The sequence below is a fragment of the Sphaerodactylus townsendi genome, unplaced genomic scaffold, assembly GCF_021028975.2.
Source record: "Sphaerodactylus townsendi isolate TG3544 unplaced genomic scaffold, MPM_Stown_v2.3 scaffold_18, whole genome shotgun sequence".
NCBI lineage: Eukaryota > Metazoa > Chordata > Lepidosauria > Squamata > Sphaerodactylidae > Sphaerodactylus > Sphaerodactylus townsendi.
The window spans coordinates 2,233,668-2,257,302 of NW_025950341.1; the positions used below are offsets into that span (position 1 = coordinate 2,233,668).

The following is a 23,635-nucleotide window of genomic DNA, read 5'->3' on the forward strand; positions in this document are numbered from 1 at the left end:
CATCTTCGGCCCTTCTTCCCAAAGTCTCTACTTCTATGACTGCCCAACAACCAGTCCATCTTGGGCTTGGAGGCTCAATAGGTCTTTTGTCCCATAATTCATCCAGGTACAGTGACACCTGGGAAAGTTGCTCCAACTATAGATATGTGTATCATGGCTACTCTGCTGTTACCTGCATCCCACCCACTCTTGTTAAGATATTCCATCTTGCCTAAAACTCTGGGTGAACAGTACACTCACATAGGGTTCAGATTTTCAAATAGATCAGAATTCCAGTTGTGGAATACTTTGGGGCACATATGATTGTCTTGGCCAAGTTGATGCATAGTGTTTCATTTGAAAAAATCCAGATGTTTGATTGAAGTGATATGCTTAAGTAAAAAAAACTGTAAGAATTAGACATTTGTATGTAAAATTAAGTAGTCATATGTAAAACTAACAGAATGTAGAATATCAATTCACAAATGATTGTTCAGTTGAGTGGAACTCCAGGTTTTTCAAATAACTTAATTCTTTTTAAAGCTTCCAGTGAAAAGGAGATTGCCCAGGCTTTTGTTACCCTTCCAAAAGAGTTTCCTGTCTATCTGTGGCAGCCTTTCCTCAGACATGGCTATTTCTGCTTTCCGGATCCAGAGACCCAAAAACAATTCAGCGCAGTACTGAATGACTGCATCAGGCACTTAAACCATGGTAAGTACCAGTAGGCTGCAATGGATAGCCTTGTTATTATATCTATATTGTGGAGCGGGGTGGGGAGACCAGCTTTGAATGTTTGACTGTTTGAGGCAAAGTTTCAATAGTGCATTTCCCCACCCCGGTCCTGGGGCAGCCATAGATGGGGGAATGGGGCAATGCGCAATCAGGTGCGGAAAGGAAGGACTTGATGCCACATTGCCATTCTTGGTGGTTTACCCTCATTGTATGCAATATGTGTTCCATCCTAAAATTGAAAAGCAGGTTTTCCATTTGAAAACACTTGTTTTAGAAAGTCAGAAACTGGGCTGGGAATCCTATGTTCGGTCTTTTAAGTTGACTGTGTTTCTGCCTAATGATACAAAGGGGAGGGAGGAAGCAGTACTGTTCAGGTATGTTTGACTGCGTGTCCATCCACAAGAAAGTCACTTATTCATTATTGTTAGCACATTTAAAACATGAATTGTCTATGATGTGCTATAATCACAGGGCCAACCTAAAAGCATTTTACTGTGCTTGGAGGATTAAATGTATTTATATATTTGTGTCTGAAGTCAGACCTCCTGCTGCACTTACCTCTGAGAAGACGGAAGCCTCCAGACTATGCCAAGGGAACTATTCAGATGCCCAATGTGATGTCACAGGAGCAATTTCCCAGCTCCATGCGATACCCAGAGACACCAGGCAGGCCAAGGCAGCCAGCCTGTGAGAGTAAGCGTCACTGAACACGAGACTACAGGAGTGGCAGAAGAGCTGCATAATCTGCCACAGGCCTTTCATCTGATGTAGAACCAGGAAGCTGTCTCTGGAAGGGAAAGGCAGGAAATATACTAGAGTAAATTCCTTAGCCAGGAGGAGCCAGAAGAGAAGCTCTATAAGACTTCTGAGAGAGGAGGAGTAGGGGAAATGGAATCCCAGGCAGAGAGCTGCCCAGTGGGTCTAGGGTCTGCCACTCTCATAGGCCCATAGTTGAGATAAGGCCATAGTTGTCCCATCCGCAGACTGTCCTTTAAAAGGTGTGCCCTGGGACAACCAGGAAGGAAGGGCCAGGCCTCACCTAGGACAATCTGGGAGAGGTTACTGGCAGGATTAGGTACTGTAAAAAAAATCTTCCTTGTTCTTTTCTGAGATTCTTCCCCCAAGACCTACTAAAGGAACTTTGGAGAATCAGACCGCTCCAGACTCCAGCCCAGTGCTGTGTGAGTGTGTGGTTGTGTTACAGATGACCTATGGTGAATGGAGAGGTAATGGTGTGTAAGTACAAGGTCATTTCTGACCCACGGGCGATGTGACATCATAACATTTACGAGGCAGACCATGCCTATGGGATGGTTTGCTGTTGCCTTACCCAGTCATCTACACTTACCCCCAGTACAAAAATACAATAAAAAACAAACAAACAGGACAATAGAGCAAAGACCAGAACAGGGCAGGACTTCTTCCCTGCTGTAGGCTTTGATCCTCAGGTGAAGAGCAGAAGGACATGAACCTTTCAACTTGTGTCTCTGAGCAGCCCCAGGCCTTAAACCACTTCTGGTATTGCAGTGTGGAAAATGAAGTTCGCAAGGGGCTGACAAAAGGAAGGTTGTGCCAATGTGGGCAGGTCCATTGGAAATGTATACTTTCCCATCCAGATGGCATGAAAATGTGCATGGATAGCCATCTTCCCAGTTTGCTCCCCGAGGCAAGATCCTTAACAGAGTCCTTTAGCTTTTGCCTCAGCTAAGACCCTTTCCTGCATGGTTGGGCTTCCTGCATGGTTGGAGCAGCCTGCAGCCCTTCCCTCCTTTTTCCTTGTCCCTGGGAGAATCTGGTCTTTTAAGCTATTGTGGTTCCAGCCCTAAACATCTTCTTTTCTGCCAATGACTCTAAACCAACTCTTTCTTCCACACCTATTTTTGTGTCTTTGTTTGCTTCTATGATAGATAAGATACCTTTATTGGCATACATACAATAGGTCAAGACTATAACTCATTAAAATCAGTATATTAAAATGAATAAAATGAATACATTAAAATGAATAAAATTCAATAAATGAATAGTTCAAGCAGTTTTGAATTTTAATCGGCCTGCCTTTTGAGTATCAGCAAGAGAAAATTTGACAACAGACCTGGTAAGCGCTGAGTCTTTTATCTGACAGAAGAAAGGACAGTTGCTTCTTTTTGCTGTGATAAATGACAAGTTGACTAAGATACTGTTTTTCTCATTTCACATTCAAAATTTCGCATTTGAATACTGTTTGCAAAATTTAAATGCCCAAACGAGGATGTGGTGCAAATTTTGGAATATTTGACAGATTTTTACTACAACTGTGGCTCATTCCTCTAGTCATGCCAGATGTAATCTTTATTTAAAGCAGAAAATAGCCTCCACAAGACCCAAATTTAGCCTAGCAGCCACAGGGCCTGTGATTTAGGCCCCACAGGAATGTTTTCTGATAGCTTCATCCCATAATTTACAAGATTTAAGGGAATTTGCTGTGCTCATAAAGAACCCAAGTATGATTTTTTATAAGCAAGGGAAATTCCCCCAATTCTTATAAGTTGTGGCTCACCACAAGATGCATTCAATCCACGTATGGGGAAGCCTCTGTCTGGGGAGGAATACACATGTACTTGACACCTCAGAGAATCTTGACTCTATAAACTGAAGTAAATATGTTTTGTAAAATGACCAGGTGAACTCAGTTTCCTGTGGTGAATTCTTAAGAAAAAAGTCTGTCCTTCTGATGATTCATAATCCCTGTTACTCATCTCTTACAGTCATGCAGTGATCTACGAGAAATTCAATCCTTTTTTCTCTGCTAGGCTAGTAATTTGTGTGGATCAACTTTTCCTGGCACCCTGTTGGTCTGTGGTGTGTGTGGCTTCACTTATGGTGACTCCTCTTTGCAAAAACTTTAGCAGGCTGACAGTGCTCTTGGCAGTCTCTGTTCCTAACTGAATTCCAGCCCATTTCTCCAGAGGACCAAACTTTGCTAGCCAAGTACAGAGCAGATGATTTAAGGCTTTTCCATCTCTGACGCCTCGGGATACATGTCCCATTCATTATTCTGGTTTCTTCTTGGTCACATGGAAATATTTTATTTTGTGGAGGGATTTCCCACATGTGAAGTAACCGAATATTTAATTGAAGACTAATTGCAACAGGGTGTGTGTGTGTGTGTGTAGAACAGCTGTTGAATACTCTGAGATGTTGACCTAAGTTGTGCTGTTTTGGGGAAAGAAAATGCTCAGCAATATATGCAAAACTTATGGCTGATAAAGATGTTTGTATACACCTGTGGTGGCGAACCTTTGGCACTCCAGATGTTATGGACTACAATTCCCATCAGCCCCTGCCAACATGGCCAATTGTAGGGGCTGATGGGGTATGTAATCCATCTGGAGATATAAGAACCGCCACCTATTTCCCCAGCATCAAGAAGGCAGCACACTTATTATTTGCCACAGGCTGGCATGATATTCTTTCCAATCACTCTTTTAAATAAGATATAACTAAACATCAGGGCACTATCCTAATAAAGCAGTGTTCAAATCCTAATATACTAGTTCAGAACTAAAACCCACCACATCAGCATGCATGGCTGGAAACATTTCATCTTGTTGCAACCTTGAAAAGACCAGTGTCTTAAAATCTTTATATGGGTGAAATGAGTCTGAAATGGTGGGCTAAACCTGCACCTAAAGGTTTCTCTTGATAAATAAGACATGCTTGACACAGTTGGGGAGTCAATTCCCTGCATTATGATCAACTTCCAACATCTGAAGTCTGCTCACAGAGGAGAGCCTTGCCCCCTCTCCAGTCAACCTTTCATTCACGTATTGTTTTGGCAAAAAAATCCAATATGTGTTGGTTTAAGCTGTACAATTCCTGCCCCCAGTGGTGTATCTTAGGGAGGCAGGGGGGACATTTCACCAAGGCGCCATTCTTCTGGGTCATGTGGGGGGCATATTTTGGCCACCCACCCACTCCCTTCCCCCTCGCAAACAAGGAAGGCCCTCCTGCTGTCTCTGCCAACTGTCTGTCCTCCTCTTGGTGTGCCTGCCGCTTGGCTGTCGCCTGCTCACCTGCTTGCCTGCTTGCTGCCCACCTGTCTTGCAGGGGATCCGTGGCAACTGCATCTCCCCCTGCAGGCCAGGTTGCCAACTGCTTGGCCACTGGCTGCCTACCCACTGCCCACCCACTGCCTGCCTGCTGCGGTGTCACCCACCCACCCACCAGAAACTTGGAGAGATAGGCAAAGGCACCCTATCACTCTGCCCCTCCCCGGGGTCACAATTTTGGGGGGAGGGCACAGATTGGGTGGTGGTCCCCAAGTGCTATTTGCGTCAGGTATGCCACTATTTGTCCCTCAGGGGGAGTCACTGCCCAAATAAGGAGCTCCCTCTGCCTCCTGGGGTTTGACGAAGCCCAGCCAGCCAGGGCGCCTTGGGGTTCCCCCTTCACCCTCCGAGGGGGGCAGCAACAAGCAGCTTCCCGGCGGCAGGAAGGTTGTCCTGGCCCCGCCCCCAGCTTCCTTGTGATGGATAGAAAATGGTGACTCGCGTATAAGCCGAGCGGGCTTTTCTCAGCCTTTAAACAGGGCTGAAAAACTCAGCTTATATGCGAGTATATACGGTACTATTCTTATCAAATCTCTTTTGACTCACCTGAAAATTCTGCATGTATTTTGCTGGATGAAGGATTTCAAACTTGGATCCTGAAATCTGATTATAGTTAGTGGATTGCTCCTCATGTAGATGATCAACTAACTTCTGTTAGTCAAAATTGTGGTTTTGTATGACATCTAAATCTAGTAACGTTCCCTGAACCCTTGGGAAAGAACAGGGTAAAAATTGAAGTACATTAATAAAAACATTTTAATATTGAATTTTCCACTTCCTCCATCCCATGCTTCCAAAAGTTCAAGTATTACGACTAGGCAGTGTTTAATCCAAATCCTTCAGTAAGTAGAACCATCCAATCCTCAAACTGAAGATAGTTAAACCCTGCAGATGTTCATGTTGTACTTGAAGCTTGCAGTTTTTTGGTTGCTATAAATACTGCACATGATTACAGCCCTGTATCCTGTTTGGAAGTGACCTCATCTAGTTTCTGTTGGTGGTTAGCGGATCTTCTACCACATGATCTGATGAAGGAAGCCGCTTTGTATACTTCACCAATTCAGCTCTTATTACAATGGAGAGTACTCACTGAAACATCACATTTATATCCCAGCTCCGCAAAGATCAGCTCTTACTCAGTCTTCTGACTTTCAAACAACAATCAAATGTTGAATAATAGAGTCGCTGTTTCAGTCAACTAGAGACTTAGCTTAAGTCAATGCAGGTTTCTCTGCATTCTTTCAAAAAGTAGGGCTCATTTTGAATGTAATCCAAAAACATTTATAATGCAACTATATCCTCAAACAGTATTGCAGTAACAGACTTCCTTCTGTGATACACCTTTGAAGATGCCAGCCACAGATGCAGGCGAAATGTTAGGAACAAGATCCACCAGACCACGGCCACACAGCCCGAAAAACCCACCACAACCAGTATTGGTTTCAGTTGTGGTGGGTTTTAATGGCAAATGTCTATTGATCTTTGTTCCTAACATTCGCCATCAATAACTGTATCTTCAAGTGTATCTGACAGAGAAAAGTCTGTTTCACACTGTGTCTAGTGAGAAGGGAAAATTTAGTGGGGTATATTGTCCATGTCCCAGGATGGGGAACCAATCAGTAAGTGTTTGGGTGGAACTTGCTATGCAAAGGTGTGGTTGAGTGCATTGTATTTTGGGTGGGGTTATCAGTCCATTTTTTTACCAATAGCCAAGATTTGTTAATTGCTTTTGCTTTTATTTAAACTGTTAATGTTTCCTGGTGCAAGATTGCAAATAAAGAGGGTATGGCCATCTTCTCTGAAGAATAAAGCTCTGAACTGTGCTGAAGACCCTAAGCTGCTGTTGGTTGGCCAAGAGACTGGGGAGGGGCATGGCAGCCACCCACCGGCCGATTCGCCCCTCTGCTGAGGCAAGTGCCCTAGGGAGAACAAATACACCAGCGCAATCCAGCACCACTCCCACTGGTGGATTCAACTGCCCCCTTTTGTGTGGGGCTGTTAATCTTACAATTTAAACTAATTCTCATAAATCAACCCTTGGTATATTTTAACTAGGGCCCTTTCCGCACAGGCCTCCGGGCGCCCTCACACCGGCAAGAATTCTGCCGGCGTGGGGGTGGAGGCCGTTCGCATGCAAGCGTGCGAGCGGCCCCAGCAGAGGCTGGCGCAGGAGAGGAGGCTCCGCATGGAGCCGCCTCTTCCCCCTTCCTCTCTTACTTACCTGAAATGGCTGTTATTAGCCCTGCTGTCCTCCTAAGAGCGCCCTTGCGCTGCCCTCCGACCCCCAGGGGGGTGATTATGGTCGAAGACAACAGGGTGACGACGGCGTAATGAAGACGAAGAAAACAGCGTGTTCAGCGGTGCTGTTAGCGCTGCACCGCCCGAGAACGCTGTTCCTTCAAAGCTACCCTTTAAACAAGTGTTTTTGAGGACGGCCTGACGCCGCCCTGAGGGAGGGGAAGGGGAGCCAGGTCAACGCTGCTGCGTTTCAGCAGCGCCGCCTGTGCAAATGGCGGCCTGGGGACGGCGTTTTTGCCGTCCCCAGGCCGCCGTTTTTGGCCCATGCGGAAAGGGCCTAGTAGTGTTTCCATCTACTCACATTTGACAGAATAGAGTGCCAAGATATAAATTAAGTCAAATAGGTGAAAGTAAAACCATGAGGCAAAGTATTTCTATTAGATAGAACATTACAAGAAGGGGAATCCTTCCACTCTTCTTTCCCATGACATTCTTTGGCCCTTTCCATACTTGCAAAAAATGTGAAGCAGATGTGGATTAATGCTATGTGGAGCAGCAACCGAAACTTTTTGTTGCAGATTTTTTCTTACATACTTCAAACACATTCCATGGAAGGTATCTGGTCCTGCATCTGATTCAAGAAAGCCGACATTTCCACACTACCGCGAAGTGCTGTTGCCCTTGATGTCCTGATTGGCCGTCGTGCCCTGGCATGGCGGGTACTTTTGGCACGCATTGCAACGTGGTGACGTTACCACGTTGTGACGTGGCAACGAGAGGATGTCACTCCCTCTCATTGGCTATCGTTATTTCGTGGTTTCTCACGGTGGTTGTGATGGGATATCGGAACCCCTCCTTCCAATTGGCTATCGTGCGCTTGTGCTCCGCATTCCCACACATTAAGCCTTGACTTTTTTTAAAAAAAAGACATTTTCCAGCAGATCTGTTGGCCATCCAAAAGCATGTACCGAGTTCTTTTTAATTTACAATGGAGCGGCTCTCCACAACTGAGCACAAGACATCCTTGGCTGGAATGTGTCTTTGGAAAAAGCAACAAGGACCTGGCTTTTTTTTCTGAGATGAAATTCTGTCTATTGCAAGACTACTGAAAATAACAGAATACAGAGTTGCACAACAGAATACAGAGCTGGTGCCTGCACTTTAAAAATAAACTGTAGTATTCTCACTTCACTGGGGTTATTAACTATTTTGGTGATTCTGATCTACCCTCCCTTCTATTCCAGCCCCTGGCTTGTCATGCGTGGATCCTCCTCCTCCTCCCCCTCTAGAAGAGTATCTCCGAAGTACATGCTGGTTTCATCCAAAGGGGGGGGGCTGTCTGCCTCTTATGGACAGCCTCCCCTGGGATCACTGGGGTTATTATCTATCTTTGGTGATTCTGATCTACCCCAAATGAAGAAATAAATATAACCTTCCCGATTCTTACCCCAGTGTTTCATCTAATAGAGGGAACGTGTTTCACTGCCAGCTCAAACCGTAAAGCTGGAGCTGAGTCAAAAAGACTTCAGTCTCTATCAGTTACAAGGATGTGCTGTTCTCCATGGTTTTTGCCAAGCTGGTAGATTTAAAAAAAAAGGAAAGTGCCAATAGTATGTAGATAGCCCCCACCCCTCCACTGTAGCAGATAATTCCCTTCCTTCTACAAGAGCATCTCCGAAGTACACACTGGTTGCATCCAAAGGGGGGGCTCTGCCTCTTATGGATAGCCCCCCCCCCCCCCGATTAAACATTTTAACAATGAGCCGTGTTCCCTTCCTGCCGATCCAACAAGTGCTTGAGATCTCTTGTTCTTGCTACGCAGAGATAGTGGAAAGCATGACTGACCATGAGGAGCAGGAGCAGGCAAGTGACAGGAAATCGAAACTTAAACATCTGCGCGCGCCTCGCCAATTAACTGGCGCCTTCTGATTGGCTGGTTTGAATTGTGTCACCACTTGGGCGGGCATGTTGAAAGTGGAGCAGTTGCAAGGTTTTTTTACACACTAGCCAGACACATCTGAAGTTAAACCATGTTTTTTTTTTTTTAAAAAAAAGTTGTACATACATCCAGGAGCAGGAAAAAAGTGAGGTAAACGGTCAGATGTGGAACAAATCAGAAAGTCAACCAAACTGTTCCGTGTTACAGTGTGGAAAACTTGCAGAATATGGAACAGCCTTAAATAATTATTCTAGAACAAATCTGTAGTGTAGAAAGGGCCTTTGTCTCCCCACACCCCAATTGTATATTCTCCTCTCCTTGGTCTGTCCTTACTTAAAAAAAAAAAAAAAGCTGGGATGTGTGGAGTTGATAAAAAGCCCTGTAATACCAATGGTGATTGTGTTGTCTGGAAAGATTTCAGATGGCTTTTAAAATTTTGTTCAGTTGCAATGCCTGCTCAATGGTACACATCACTTTTTCTATTCTGTTTTTTTAAAATCTCTTTTTAAAAAACCCCTGGCACTGCCAGAGGTTTTTAGAAATATCTCTTGTACCTCTGATTGACCACATTTGGATTTTGTGATCTTCACAGTGGAGAATCACATTTTGGGAATTAGAGATAGTGATATTTAGAAAGGGAAGACATTCAATATGCCATTAACAGTGCATTTCTAAGCAGAATTCAAGACAATGGGCTTAGAAAAGTCTCTTTCTGCTTAGGACTTCTTTCTGCTTAGTATTGTAGGAATGGTCTTTGCAGTTTAATTAGCAACAAGCCAAAGTTTCAGAAGAGATCCTACAGAACAGTTTTCTTTACCCCCAGTTTTTTGCTAGCTGTGTGTCAAACTAATCCTGTACTTCCCGAAAGTGAGTCATGGTGAAATGAATCAATAAGTAACAGTAATGTGCTTCAGGGTAGACAAAGTTACCTCATAAATTTAGGTCGCTGTCGGGCTATTAGATTCAGCTAATGAAACATCAGAAGATAAAGAAAAATGTGTAGGGTGTCTTAGGCATTTCTCAGTTCTGTAAACTTAGATCTTTCCCATCTGCAGAAGAGACAAAAAGCAAAGTTGGATCAAGATGAGTGTTCAAGTTCCATGTTGATAGGACAGACTTTTGGTTCATTAAGAACCATTACCAAATGCTTATTGCGATGTTGGCTTGACTGCTTTTTTCCAGTATTTCAGAAATCTTCTGCGGTGCAGTAATGGGTATTGTCAATGCCTTTATTCATTCTGATTATTCAAAGAGACACTATCAAGTGATTCCAACAGATTGAGAACTTTTTCTGTGCTAAATACTTTGTACAGTGTTGCTATGTGCCTCTAATTTCAATTCAAACAGTTCAGGCTGTTTCCTCTTTGGCCTTTTGGGGGCGGGGGGGATGGGGGGGATAGCCTTTGGGCAGATAAATGATCTGATCATTCTTCAAGTTTTTGAAGTATGTCCTGGAAAATGACTAATGATTCCAAATCTCATTCGGTTCTGGCTTGCAAATAAACAGGGAATGAAAGTGTTCAGACATTCAAACCAATTATCTTCTCGATGCAAGCCATATTTCATAGGCAACACCTTAATCAATCATATTAGACTAATCTGATCTCTTGTTACAGTCCCGAACCTACAGCTTAAATGTGTAGAATCTTTACACACAAAGAAGCTATGATGGTGAATGAGATGTTTTAAAGCCTTTCAGGTTTTGGTTGACTCTCATACACTGGCAATTCTGTCTTGTGAATCTACCATTCATCTCCTGCTAATGAACTTCTGAGGGGTACATGGCTGGCCACTTTTGAAACTAAAATACCAGGCTAGCACTGTCATCCTAAGCAAAGGGACACCCTTCTAAGACCATTACAGCCAGTGGGCTCAGAAAAGTATGAAACTCCTCTTCGGATGGCAAGTCAACACTCTTCAGATGTGGTGCAGTTACAGTCATTCATACATAAGCTCTGTTCTGATTTTCAAACGATTGCCCTGAATTTAGGGGCAGGGGCAGTGCTCATGACTCTTATTGAGATATTTGGTTGATAGAGTTTTGCCCAGTCATAGAAGATAAAATTATTGGTTTTTCTCTCTGGCAAGAGATGCCTGTTTATTACAACAAAGTACACAGAGGCAAAACACAGCAGAGCTTACTTGGGCATACATGTGTATACTCAGAACCAGTTTGTAGTTTCAAACTAATATGAGGAGTCTCTATTAGAGATGGATCTAGATCAGGGGTCTCCAACCTATGGTCCTCCAGATGGTCGTGGACTATGAATTCCATCATCTCTGCTAATTGACCATGCTGGCAGGGTCTGATGGGAATCATAGTCCATGAACATCTGGAGGGCCATAGGTTTGAGATCCCTGATCTAGATCCATCTAATTATAGTTTGGTCAGTTGTATGCCTCTGCATTAGAATATTGTCCTGAACAAATATGAGAATTATAATTCTTTTTTATGCTCTGCCTTTGTCAAAACAATTATGCATTACTGAACATGGTAGTTTGATACAAGAGCATTTATGCTGAAATTTATTTTTACTTTTAAACGGATGGAGGGCTTGGTAGGCACTAGGGCCCAGATGGAGCATTCTACAACAAAGAAGGTCTGGCATGCTTTGTTCTGTGGTGGAGGAATATACAATCTACTATAATCTGTATGTGGAGCAGAGTATTCGTGGATGGTGAGAGATGCTATCTGCACCTCTGGACACTTGATGCAAGTTGGTGGAATATGCTTGCAAGAATGGTGGTATATGGAAGAGAAGCAGGAAGGAAGGGAGTTTCCTGAGAGTAGCAAACTACCCATCACAAGGATAGTGTCAGAATAGTAGAGAAAAGGTGCCCAGTGTCTTGACCTTTCAAGACTTGTCTTCTGTAAAATAAATGAGACAGCATGCATCAGGGCCTCATTCCCTGCTGCCTTTTCCATGTACTTATTTTCTGGTCATGGGTGATTTACTTACTTCCATCTGGTTTCCAACAGTGGCCAGCCAAATTACTGTGGGAACCTTAGAAGCAGAATCTGGGGCAGCAACATCCCTCCATTTTTCATGCCTACCACTAGATCTTTAGACTTATGTTGCCTCTAAACATGGAGGTTCTGCTTAGCTGTAATAATTGGTGGGAAAGGCTTGTGTAGGTGAAACAGCGGGAAGGTGTAAGTAGCATAAGAGGATGGATGGGGATTTCTACCAGCCCTACTTTTTAGAGCTACAGGTTTCCACTGACTCTTTTGTGACATTTGTCATCAGAAATTAGATGCTGCTTCCTCTCCTGTAACAGAGTGAGAAATAAGAAGTAGCTCAAGGAGGGAGAAACTAATTCTAAATTTAAAAAATGTACTGATGTGAAAGAAACTTCACAACCACTGATTTGTGGTTACCTCTTCGTTCTATCCAAATGTCAGGCACGTAGCTGCTCCATTTGTCTCTTTCTGGTTAGGTGTGAATGCAGCTGTTAAATATGAAACCACATGACTCATAGTCCCACCACCGGAATAATTATAGCATCAGGATCTTCATCTGGCCAAACCCCAATATGGACTGGAAGCTTCCTTTGACTGGCCTCCTGGTAATCAGAACAATGTTTACAAGTTCTATTGCTTACAGAAGAATAAACTGCATCTATAGCCTTCACCTCTGGTTGCAGCATTTGGTACCTGCACTAGCACAATGTTATACCATTTAGTACTGCTCCATTAATGTCTGGTATTTCATCAACAGTTAGCAGTGGTGGATTTTGTCTTTGTCCTCCTCTCTCTCTCTCTCTCCCCCCGCCCATTTTCAAAATTCTGTATCTGTTCCATTACATTAAACGACCAAGGAAGAATGATCACACAGTGTAACAACTGATAGCAATTTCTGATGGAATCAAACTGAATACTGTTCTCATAGAAATATCAGCATCTGTTCATCAGAGCCAACTTTTCGCATTCATTGTTTCTTCCAGATTTTTTCAAAGAAACTTCATTTGAAACAGAAGCATTTTTAGAAGCTGTCCAGTTTTTCCGTCAGGAGAAAGGCCATTATGGGACTTGGGAGATGGTAACTGGCCATGAAATTCAGGTACTTTCCTTGACTTGTCCTTTGCACTGTAGTGTTCATTGTTGTGGTAGACATCAAAAGGAACTGATGGAGGAAGGTTGGGACAAACTTGGGGCAAGAAAAAGTTCTCCTTTTTGCCATCCACTATCCACCCATCTTTGTACACACCCCCTTCACTGCCCACCCATGCAGTTTCTCCTGCCAGCTCACTTTCTTGCAAGTCCAAGCCCACCTGGTACCTGTGCTTTCTGCCTGCTTCACACATGTAGGTGGGGTGCAGCACCACGTGTGGCTGGGAGCACAGGTGCTAGGAAGCTTGTGAGCAAATGTGTGGGTGGGGGAAAAGCTTGCAGGTGGGTGCAGGGAGCCCTAAAGGTAACCCCAGAGGGTTCCCACCACAAGTTTGGTGCCCCAGCAATGTTTCTCCTCTCCAACCATTTACTTTCCCTCATCTCAGTTTAAGTGAGGAGTTGCTCATAAAGCATCACTACTGTCTTCACTGCTGCTGTGAGAGCCTTGTAAGATATGGATTGTGGGATTGTTAATCCTCAGTGGCAATTCAAAAGAGAGAAAGCTCTTTTCTGACAGTGTAGTTGTTATTGCTTAAGTGAGTACTTACAAGCACATTGGCTCAAACTGGGAGAGGGAAAGAAAATTGATCTTATTGTGTGTTGCTTAATCTCAAGGAGTGACACCCCCCTCCCCCACCCCCTGCTTTCTCTGTGCAGGCCTTACATGCTCTCTACTAGCACTCTGTCTCCTCACCAAGGGTTGGTTTTGCTTTCTGCACTGTTTCCCCCCAGCCCAATCATAAGGCTTGGAAGATGCTTAGACACTGAAGGCCTATTGGAAGATTTACATAAAGCCCACAGGCTTTTGTGGACAATTTTTATTTTATTTATTTATTATTTGAATTTATAAACCGCCCAATCCCCAAGGGGCTCTGGGCGGTGTACAACACTATGTATGCAAGACATAACAAGGGTCACGATAGTGACCAAATACACTAAAATCCATTAAAACAATTAAAACCATTTAAGCAGCGGACAGAAACAATAACAATAGTAATGATGGTGATGGCGTCCCATAGCCCAATTCCTTTAAACTGCCCCCAAAAAAGAGGGGGAGCGGCCAAACTCTTCCTTAAAATAGCAATAAATATACAAATAAAATATAAAATAGTGAACAAAAGCCCAAGGAGCGAAGCAAAGGAGGGGGGGCGGGGAGGGGGGCGCACCTCAGCAACTGGACACTCCAAAGGCCCGGCGGAACAACTCAGTCTTACAGGCCCTCCGGAATTCACCAAGGTCCCGCAGGGCCCGGACAGCTGGAGGGAGAGTGTTCCACCAGGCCAGAGCCAGGGCCGTGAAGGTCCTGGCTCGTGTGGAAGCCAGCCGCATCATTGAGGGGCCAGGAACCACCAGCAAATTGGCTTCTGCCGAATGCAGAGGCCGAGTAGGAGCATATGGGGTAATGCGGTCTCTCAGGTACGAGGGTCCCAGGCTGTGTAAGGCCTTAAAGGTCAGAACCCACACCTTGAAGATGATTCGGAATTCCACTGGGAGCCAATGCAGCTGGCGCAACACAGGTTGGATATGATCACGAAAGGCGCCCCCTGTGAGCAGGCGTGCCACCGCATGCTGGACCAGTTTCAGTTTCCGAATCAAACACAAGGGAAGGCCCGCGTAGAGCGAGTTACAATAGTCTAACCTGGAGGTGACCGTTGCGTGGATCACTGTGGCTAGGTCTGCCTGAGAGAGGAAGGGGGCCAGCCGCCAGGCCTGACGAAGGTGGAAAAAGGCAGTCCGAGTTACAAGGGCCACCTGGGTCTCCATTGAAAGAGACGAATCCAGGTGGACCCCCAGACTGCTGATGGAGGAGGCCGGCGCCAAAATGGCCCCCTCCCACTCCGGCGGCTGGAAATCCTCCACCCCTCCCCTGCGGCCAAGCCAAAGGATCTCCGTCTTCGATGGATTCAGTTTCAGCCTGCTCTGTCGCAACCAACCAGCAACCGCCTCCAAACAATGCTGTAGAGCTGCAGGGGCCGTGACCGCTCCCCCCTCCATCAACAGAATGAGCTGAGTGTCATCAGCATACTGATGACAGATCAGCCCAAAGCTCCGTACCAGCTGAGCAAGTGGTCGCATATAGATGTTAAATAATAGCGGGGATAATAGCACCCCCTGGGGTACACCACAATGAAGTGGGCACTTCCGGGAAGCTTGATCCCCACACCACACTTGCTGGCGTCGGTCCCGGAGGAACGAGACAATCCATTGAAGGACAATGCCCCGCACCCCGGAAACGGCCAGGCGGTGGGCCAAAAGGTCGTGGTCGACCACATCAAACGCTGCTGTAAGATCTAACAAAACCAGCAGCGCCGATCCTCCTCGGTCAAGCTGCATACGGAGCTTCCTTGCAGCCTACAGGCTGTTTATTCTTCAGCTTTATTCCCAGGAACAATACAGAAGTTCTGACAATTACACAACAAAGCTACTGAAGAAAGAGACTCAGATATTTAAAAAATGCCCTAATTTTGCCCAGGATGCCTATATTTGGGGATTGCCTTTTTGGCAAAACATGGTGTTTATCTTCCTCTCCAACCCAAGCCTTTCCATGCCATGAATATAATGAAATATACTTAAACATGTGGTTCTGCCTAATTGCCAGTCTGGTAGACGGCTTTGCCCATTCAGTAAAAAATGGTTCAATGCAACATTAAAATGCCCAGCATTTCCCTAATTTTCTTGTCTACCTAACTCAAAACAATTGGGCACATGTCAACAAAATACAAAGAGAATCCCATCTACATAATTCTAAAAGAACGTGACCATCAAAACCTAAATCTGATGAATTCAAATATGAATTAAATCCACAAACAAACCTTTCAACACTATCAAATGTCAATCATTCACCAAGCTCTCCAATGTCATCCACAGGCTGAGTTAAAGATGAAACCTAGCAAATAGCCACTCTGATGGCACCATCTGGCTGATAGCATGGTTGAACAAGCAGTACATACATTCATAGTGAGGAAGGACAGAGGGGAAAGGTGACTGGTTGAGCTGACATTTGCCAGAAGCACATGTAGGTCTTGAACATGAGTTGCATGTGCTTGTGCGTTAGCATATTTGGACTGAAAATATTGGGTGGTGTTTGAAGCATCGACGGGTCTGAAAAATATGGGTACAGATCTCCTGAAGCATTTGAGGAACACATCCCCCCCCCCCAATTGCCAAACTCATATTTTAAATTTTGACTCATTGGCTGGAAGATTTGTTTGTAGTGCAGTGTAGTGGTTTTCATGGCTTAAAAATACTTCTGTATGTTGCTGTTTAAGAAGCATGTCATAGTGAGAAACATTCTCTTTGCACTGTTTTTCCCACCACTAATATGTTGTTCCACTATTTTTTCTTGGAGTAATATAGCATGATTTATGATATATATAAAATCAACATTGTTTATAAAATTTTCTTATAAGGGGTTCTAAGTTCGTATTAGAACCTGTATTTGTGCTTGTTTTACACTTTACTTTCTGTTTATCACAACTTGTATATGGATTTGTAGGAAATTATTTTTAAAAATATTTTTAAAACCCCTAACTGTGCTTACAAGAGATGACCTGTACATACAGAAATATCCCTGTTGTTATGTGCTTTCCTCTGATGGAAGGATCCTCCCCTGATACAAGTTTTACATCAGTGGAAGACTGTCCGCCAAAAGAACACATCTCTACAAGGGAACAGATTCCCAGAATCCAACCAAAGCTGATTTAAAGTAAAGCTGTAATAACGTGCGGGAAGCATATTTGAACTTTTGAACTGCTCTGTGTAAATGCTAATTGTTATTACTAATGCCAGAAAAATTTCATCAATGCCAGAATGATTTCATCAATGTTTGTTTCTTTGGGGCATTTTGCCATCAAATCACTTGCAAGTACAATTGTAGCCAGACTGTTTTCCTGTAGGGCTAAGAAAGCCATTCTTCTAGTACCATAGCTGCACGTGTTTTGGGCCCAGGGATGGTACAAAGTGCCCTGTGGAATCCAACATCCCAAAGGTGAAAGGACACATCTCAGGAGGATAAAAGTATAATTTGAAATTTTTGCAAATTTTCATGTTGACCTGACAATTTTACAGTGTGTCTTTAGTCAACTTGGCAAGCACGTAGCATTTATCACTCTTGAAGGCTATAATAACAGAGCTTGGAAGCATTTCATTATTATTGGCTTAATAATCTAACTTGAGTAGGCTCTTATCATATGGACCGAGTATGTTCTCATCTTTGTTTTGACCAAGTATAATTTGAAGGCAGTGCTCCAACTGAAGAGAACAGTTTGCTATGTTTTGCATGCAAGTATTCCAAACCTTACAAGGATTCACATGAATGTCCAAGTTGCACATACATGCCCTAGTCTTGCTAGAGTGCCCTTTAACTTTTTGTAGGAGCTCTTTGGTGCTACCTGTGAATAAAACTATTCAGTGTCTTCGGCTGAGGGCAGATGATAATTATTTTCAGAGAGTTGAAGATGATAAAGCAATTGTGCACACAATTGTGTTGTTGGGCCCTGCTATTATTTCTTGAATTTAACCGTTCCCAATGGCTGTTCATGGCAGGAGAAGATCTCTGGTAGGCAGCAAATTGCTTTTCAAGAAGCAATTTCATCCCTTTCCCTCTCTTCGCAGCAGCCCCTTGGCCCACTTATCTGTGTGTATGTCTGCCTGGGTTTGACCTCAGGAATACTTTTTGTGGGGCTTAAAAGAGACTTAAGGGGTGAGAGGAATGCAGGTAAAATTCATAAGCTGATGGTTGCTGTATCTGCTTATGATAGACATCCTGTAAAAGATCATGCTTAGAAAATGTCTGTCTGGTCAAATAAATGGTGTTCAGCTCTACATTTTTGGAGCTGAAAAGAAAATTATGTTTCCTCTTGTAGATTCTCAGCAACCTTGTGATGGAGGAGCTGTTACCTAGCCTCCAGAGTATGCTGCTTCCTAAAATGAAAGGAAAGAGGAATGACAGAAAGAGGGCGTGGTTTGGGGTAAGTATTGTTTAATGTGTGTGTGCCCCCCTCCAGTTTCCCAAGCAGTGGGAAATTGTAGGGTAGCTTTTTGCAGGCAGAGATTACTAAAGATTTATGATAGAGTGTGTTTCTTTTTGTTTGTTATATACAGTTAAAGCTCTTTACAGCTGAACATACAGAGCAAAGCGAGCAGGCATGCGAACAGGCAACCAATACTAGTATTGAAACAGCAACCGTTCCCCAAAAGCGCGCTCTGGCAGCTCAAAGGCTGTTTCTTGTCAGCAAGCTGCAAAAACTTAGGACTCTTCCCCACTTTTTGTGGCTATTTTCAAAACTGGGGGGTTTTTTGAACCTCACTTAAATAAGGAGGGGAAGGTCTGGTGATTTGGTATAGGCCAGGGGTAGGGAACCTTTAATACTCAAAGAGCCATTTGGACCCGTTTTCCACGGGAAAAGAAAACACTTGGAGCCGCAAATAATTTTTGACATTTAAAATAAAGATAACACTATATATATAGGGGTTTTTTTACCTTTTACTCCGCTCATTCTGAGAAGCACATGGATGCGCAGGGCGGGCAAGGATGAAGCCGGTGGCTCGGCCTCACCGGCTGCCAGGAAAGCACCCACCCCGCTCCAATGGGGCGGGTGAGAGGGGAAGCCTCTCGCAGTTGGTGCGCCCGCCCTGCTGCCTGCAGGGCGGGCAAGGATGGGGCCGGCGGCTCTGCTCATGGAGCCACAGTGCAAGGGCAGAAGAGCCGCATGTGGCTCTCGAGCCGCAGGTTCCCTACCCCTGGTATAGGCATATTATGCACTTGTGATATGCCTTGTGGTGAGCATACATTCTTTTCAGGGCAGCGTTTCTGTTACGGACACCTTTTTCCCCCTTCCCAAACTCACTGTGCTACAGATCTGATAATCTCTGTTGTTGCCAAGAGTAGGGAAAGAGGGACTTTTCCCCTGGTTCCGCAGAGAAAGCGAAGCAGATGGCTCTGCGTTACTCTCTCCTTTTTTTGTTTTTGCTGCTCCCCCCCCCCCTCTTCCACCCTAGTTCCAGTATTATAGATTGATCGGAAGGGCTCTTTACCTTTTAATGCATAGATGTATCGTTGGAGCAATGAACCATATTAAATCAAGTAAAATCATACTAGATCTGCCAAAAAAAGGAGTATAAAGAAAATAAAAAAGACTGGTGAGCAGGCAAAATGGTGGCTCAGCATGCTTCGTAGCAGGTTGATCAGGTAAGGACAGAAAGTCTTGAGGAAACCCCGCTGTGAAGCCATGGGGAAAGTGGAGCATGCATAATGGACTATAGGCTCCAGCAATCAATCGAGCACTTTCAGGTGCCGTGCTCTACCAAAGCTTACAGTGGCAGAAGTTTTGCTTTTTCAAAAAGCATGCTTGCATACCCAGTTGGTCATTGGTTACATCCTTGCTTTCTATCATTACAGATAATAGAAGATACGTACCGGTTGGTCCAAGATGAAGTTTCAGAAGGATTATGTTCTCTGAAAGAGGAATGTGCAGAGGCTACCAAGGGGCTCGAAGGAACTATTCGTTCAGACATGGATCAGATTGTGAACTCCAAGAATTTTTTAGCTGGGAAAATAAAAGGTACATAGAACCTTGAATAGACAGGGGGAGGATTTAGGGTGAGCAGAGCTATGCTATATGAAAGGGAACTTTCCCGTCTCCCATTGCAGCCTGCTGCACCCCCTGAAATTGCATCCTCAGGGATGCATGACCCCCAGAACAATGTGGGGTACAAAGAGGTGGTATGCAATAGGAGAGGGAATCAACTAAATCACAGGACAGAGCAAAGTCTAATGATACATAATCTTGAACATTTGTAAATGGATTCCAATGTGAAATAAATTTGGGCAATCTTAATCTGAAATGATTACCTATTATGTAATTTCTTATTCTTAAAAGGTAAGTAACTATGTATGTAATCTCTACAACATTCCAGATTTCTACAGCACCTCTGATTTATATGGTATATCTTGGGACGGAAAACTCTGGTTAGGTCTCTTTTAGGATGACTAGCAGCAGTAGAGGTTTAAAGCTTTAAAAATAAAACTTTTAATGTTACATTGAAATAATTAATAGTGTGTTGTTATATACATTAAAGCATATTAATCACTGACTCCCCCAGCCCCTGCTCAGTGGAGGACAAAATGGGGCAGGGGAGATGGCACAACACTATAGTGGTTGTGGGGGGGGGATTCTTAGAGCATTGTGTGCCATCTTTTCCTCCCTCTGTATCTCCAAATGCTCTTGCCCCTTCCCCATATTTTCCCTGCTGGCAGTACTGGTCACAATACAATTGTCCACCTGTCCTGCTGCTCTGGTGTTCACAGTGGGACATTTAAAAGAGAGAACTGGTTTGAGAGGACAGAATGTATGCCTGAAGACAAACTCACATAGATGTGGATTGATAACAGGTAAACATGACAGGCATGGGGTGGTTTGCTTTTTAAAGTGAACAAGAACAAAGCTTTTTTCAGAAACACATACACACTCACGAGGTAAATATGAACACTTAACCAGGAGGTATAGGACGTTATATTCCATACCTGCCTCAAGACACCCTGTCTCAAGCAGGTTTATAACATATCAGCACAGTGCTCTGTTGCAGCTAAGTTGGGCAAAACCCTGATGGCTCACTGTAACACCTCAGTGCAATCAGCTTCTTTCAGAAAGAGACTTGTAGCCCAATCCAGACCCGGGGACGGTGCTGCTGCCACACCATTGTGCTTCCTCCAGTGGGCTTCAAGGCGACACGGGGAGGCAGTGAAAAGCTGAAAAACCCCAGTTGTCCAAAAGCCCTCCATAGGGCTAAATGGAGTTACACCACCCAAAAGAGTGGTGTAAATCAGTCGACCATCCCACTGGTGTTTACAGGGCTAAAGCCTGGTGGAAGCTGACCAGCACTGACTTTGTCTTCAGAAACACCCTCAAAATGTTCCCAGCTGCATTGGCCTCCCCGCTAGGCTGGCACAGTTGTTGAAGTGATGGCTGGAGGTGAATTGGCCACCGTGGAACTCCACGGCACCTGCCTGCCTCCCTATTTGCGCCCGACGGCAGGTACCACTTATGCCGGTCTTGAGGGTAAACAAGTCTGCTTGAGCCTGTTCTGCCTCCTGTGGCCATTCTTCGCCCCCATCTAGATTGCACTGTTAAAGATCTGGTATCTCCTCAGATGTTTAATTTTACAGTCCTGTTACACTGTTCTCTCTCAGCCCTCAAAACCTAACTCTTGACTCTCAGTTTTCTGACTAACAAACTTCTCTTGACAGATCTTAACTTTCCCCCGTACAGCTCTAATTGGTTGCTGTGTTTCTGGGAAACATTTCTGTACCCTGCCTGTCCCATCAGTGCCGTACTTGTTCCTCTCTGTACTCCGGAAACATGAAGACCCCCTCACTTTTTTATTTTCAGTAAAGGTTATGCTGTTCCACTGCTTCCTGCTGCATAGGAGTCACACTGCCTTGCATTTTTATCGCAAATTGTGTATACATAGTCAAATATATCAGTTAGATTCATAGTCTAACTACCAGTTTGTGGCGGGTGTGGCTGCATCATTCTTGACATTAAAAGGGAGTGTGGTGTCAACTCTTGAAGCTTCTCACAGTAGCTATTGTCTTGCTCTAGTTAACAGCAATGAATCAGTTTTGTGATAATTGTCTTCATGCATGGTACTTTGGTTTTTCCCACCATGTGAGTCAGGGGTCTTCAAACTATGGCCCTCCAGATGTTCAGAGACTACAATTCCCATGGGCCCTACCACTTGGCCATGCTGGCAGGGGTTGATGGGAATTGTAGTCCATGAACATCTGGAGGGCCATAGTTTGAAGACCTCTGATGTGAGTGAATGACAGCCATTCATTTCTGTGTAAAAAAAACCTGAGACACCGTTGTGTTGGGAACAAAATCTGACCCATCCTCCTGATGTCTGGAAAGAGGGTCAAGGTCTCACCTCTGCATCAAACTGCAGTCCTTTCACTTTATTCTACATAACTTGTCAGAGCAATTGAAAACTGAGCCATCCAGTATTTGCATAGCCCTACTGTTTTGCATACCCCCACCTTGGAATTCTGTTTCTTAAAGTAATGATAGAGTATCTTCCCTCAGTGATCTAATGCCCATCTGCCTGACCTGCAGAAAGTGTGGCTGATCCTGCCCAGAAATGCTGCAGTGAGAGCATCCAGCCCTTTCTAGTTTCCATACTGGAGGAGCTCATGGGTCCGGTGAGCTCTGGATTTAGAGAAGTGCGTCTGCTTTTTGAAAAAGAAGTCAATGAGATCAGCCAGAACTTCCAAGCAACAAATGACAACACAAAGCTGAAAGAGGTAGGATGGCTATATGTTTTAGTATTCATTTAGAAAGCGTTTTCTTTGGTTGATAATTTCTTTCCCTAGGGCATTTGTGCTTCTGTCGTAATTATCTTCTAATTTTGCCATCCAGGATTCATGATATGACCTAGCAATTTAGTATGGCTGCGATCATTCTCTTTGTAAATTTCATTGACAGAAGATCAACATGGCCATTTCCCCTGTACTTCCCATACCTAAACTCCCTGTAGCCATCACTGCCTCTCACACAACACTGAGGACTTTTTAGGACTTTCTGGGGGAAAGCAGTGATTGTGACTGATATATCACTCTTGCCCTTGTTGCCCTTGTTGCAGCTGAGGTATGGTGACCCCAACAAAGGGCTTTCAAGGCAAGTGGGAAGCTGAGGTGATTTGCCATTGCCGCCTTCAGCGGAGGAAGCCCCCTCTATGGCCCAGCCACGCCTCCAACGCTGCTCCGCCCAGGGTGCCACACACACACCCTGCCCCATTGGCACTATGCCACTGAAATAAACTTTCTTGCTGCCATCTATCTATCTGCAGCCCATGTGGTGAATCCCATGGAAAATTTATGCATGACAACACTCCTTGCAGAAATGCTAAAATTATTCTTCACTATCAGCTCATGTCATGTGAAAGCAGCTCTATCAATACTAACTTTCCTGCTTGTTCAAGGCATAGCACAAGGTATTGCTTTTGATGCAATCTGAAAAACAAATTCAACAAAATCATGTTAACAATTTGCTGTACTTTCCTTTGCTACATATGCATATTTTTTTATTCAAAATTATGTTTAAACTCTTGTGTTGCTGCAGTCATTTGTATCACTGCTGGTGCATGGAGAATTATACTACATTTAACTTTTTTTCTACACATGTATTGGTGCAACCAGGCCAATGTCTTTCAATTAAAAAACAGAGAAACTACTTAAATAGTTTGCATGAGAAAAATGTCCTTCAGTAGGTTGCAGCCTGGTTTGCTTATGTCCTTATGGCTTACTGGGCAGCTGCATGCTTCTCTTAGTGACATTAGAGCAACCAAGACGTTAATTCAGCCAATAGTACCTTATCCTGGCAAACCTCTTGATGACTTCAGATCAAATCAGTCATTCATTCCTGGGTGATGATTACAACACAAGTGCTATGAATAATTTACTTTTGATGTCACTGTTATCCTCCTCAAAAGCCATATCTGTTCTCCCTTTCGTTCCATCAGCCACTTAGCTGTCATTCATCACCATTGCAG

General features: G+C 44.1%; 1 protein-coding gene across 1 annotated transcript in view; it reads left to right on the forward strand.

Annotated features, from left to right (window-relative positions):
* NIBAN1 (niban apoptosis regulator 1) overlaps positions 1 to 23,635 on the forward strand; it is a 71,083-nt gene that overhangs the window by 35,907 nt on the left and 11,541 nt on the right. The window contains exons 5-9 of the mRNA XM_048482529.1: positions 523 to 690; positions 12,922 to 13,037; positions 17,953 to 18,057; positions 19,488 to 19,650; positions 22,201 to 22,388. Of these exons, the coding sequence (XP_048338486.1) occupies positions 523 to 690; positions 12,922 to 13,037; positions 17,953 to 18,057; positions 19,488 to 19,650; positions 22,201 to 22,388 (740 nt within the window). The remainder of the gene's footprint in view (positions 1 to 522; positions 691 to 12,921; positions 13,038 to 17,952; positions 18,058 to 19,487; positions 19,651 to 22,200; positions 22,389 to 23,635) is intronic.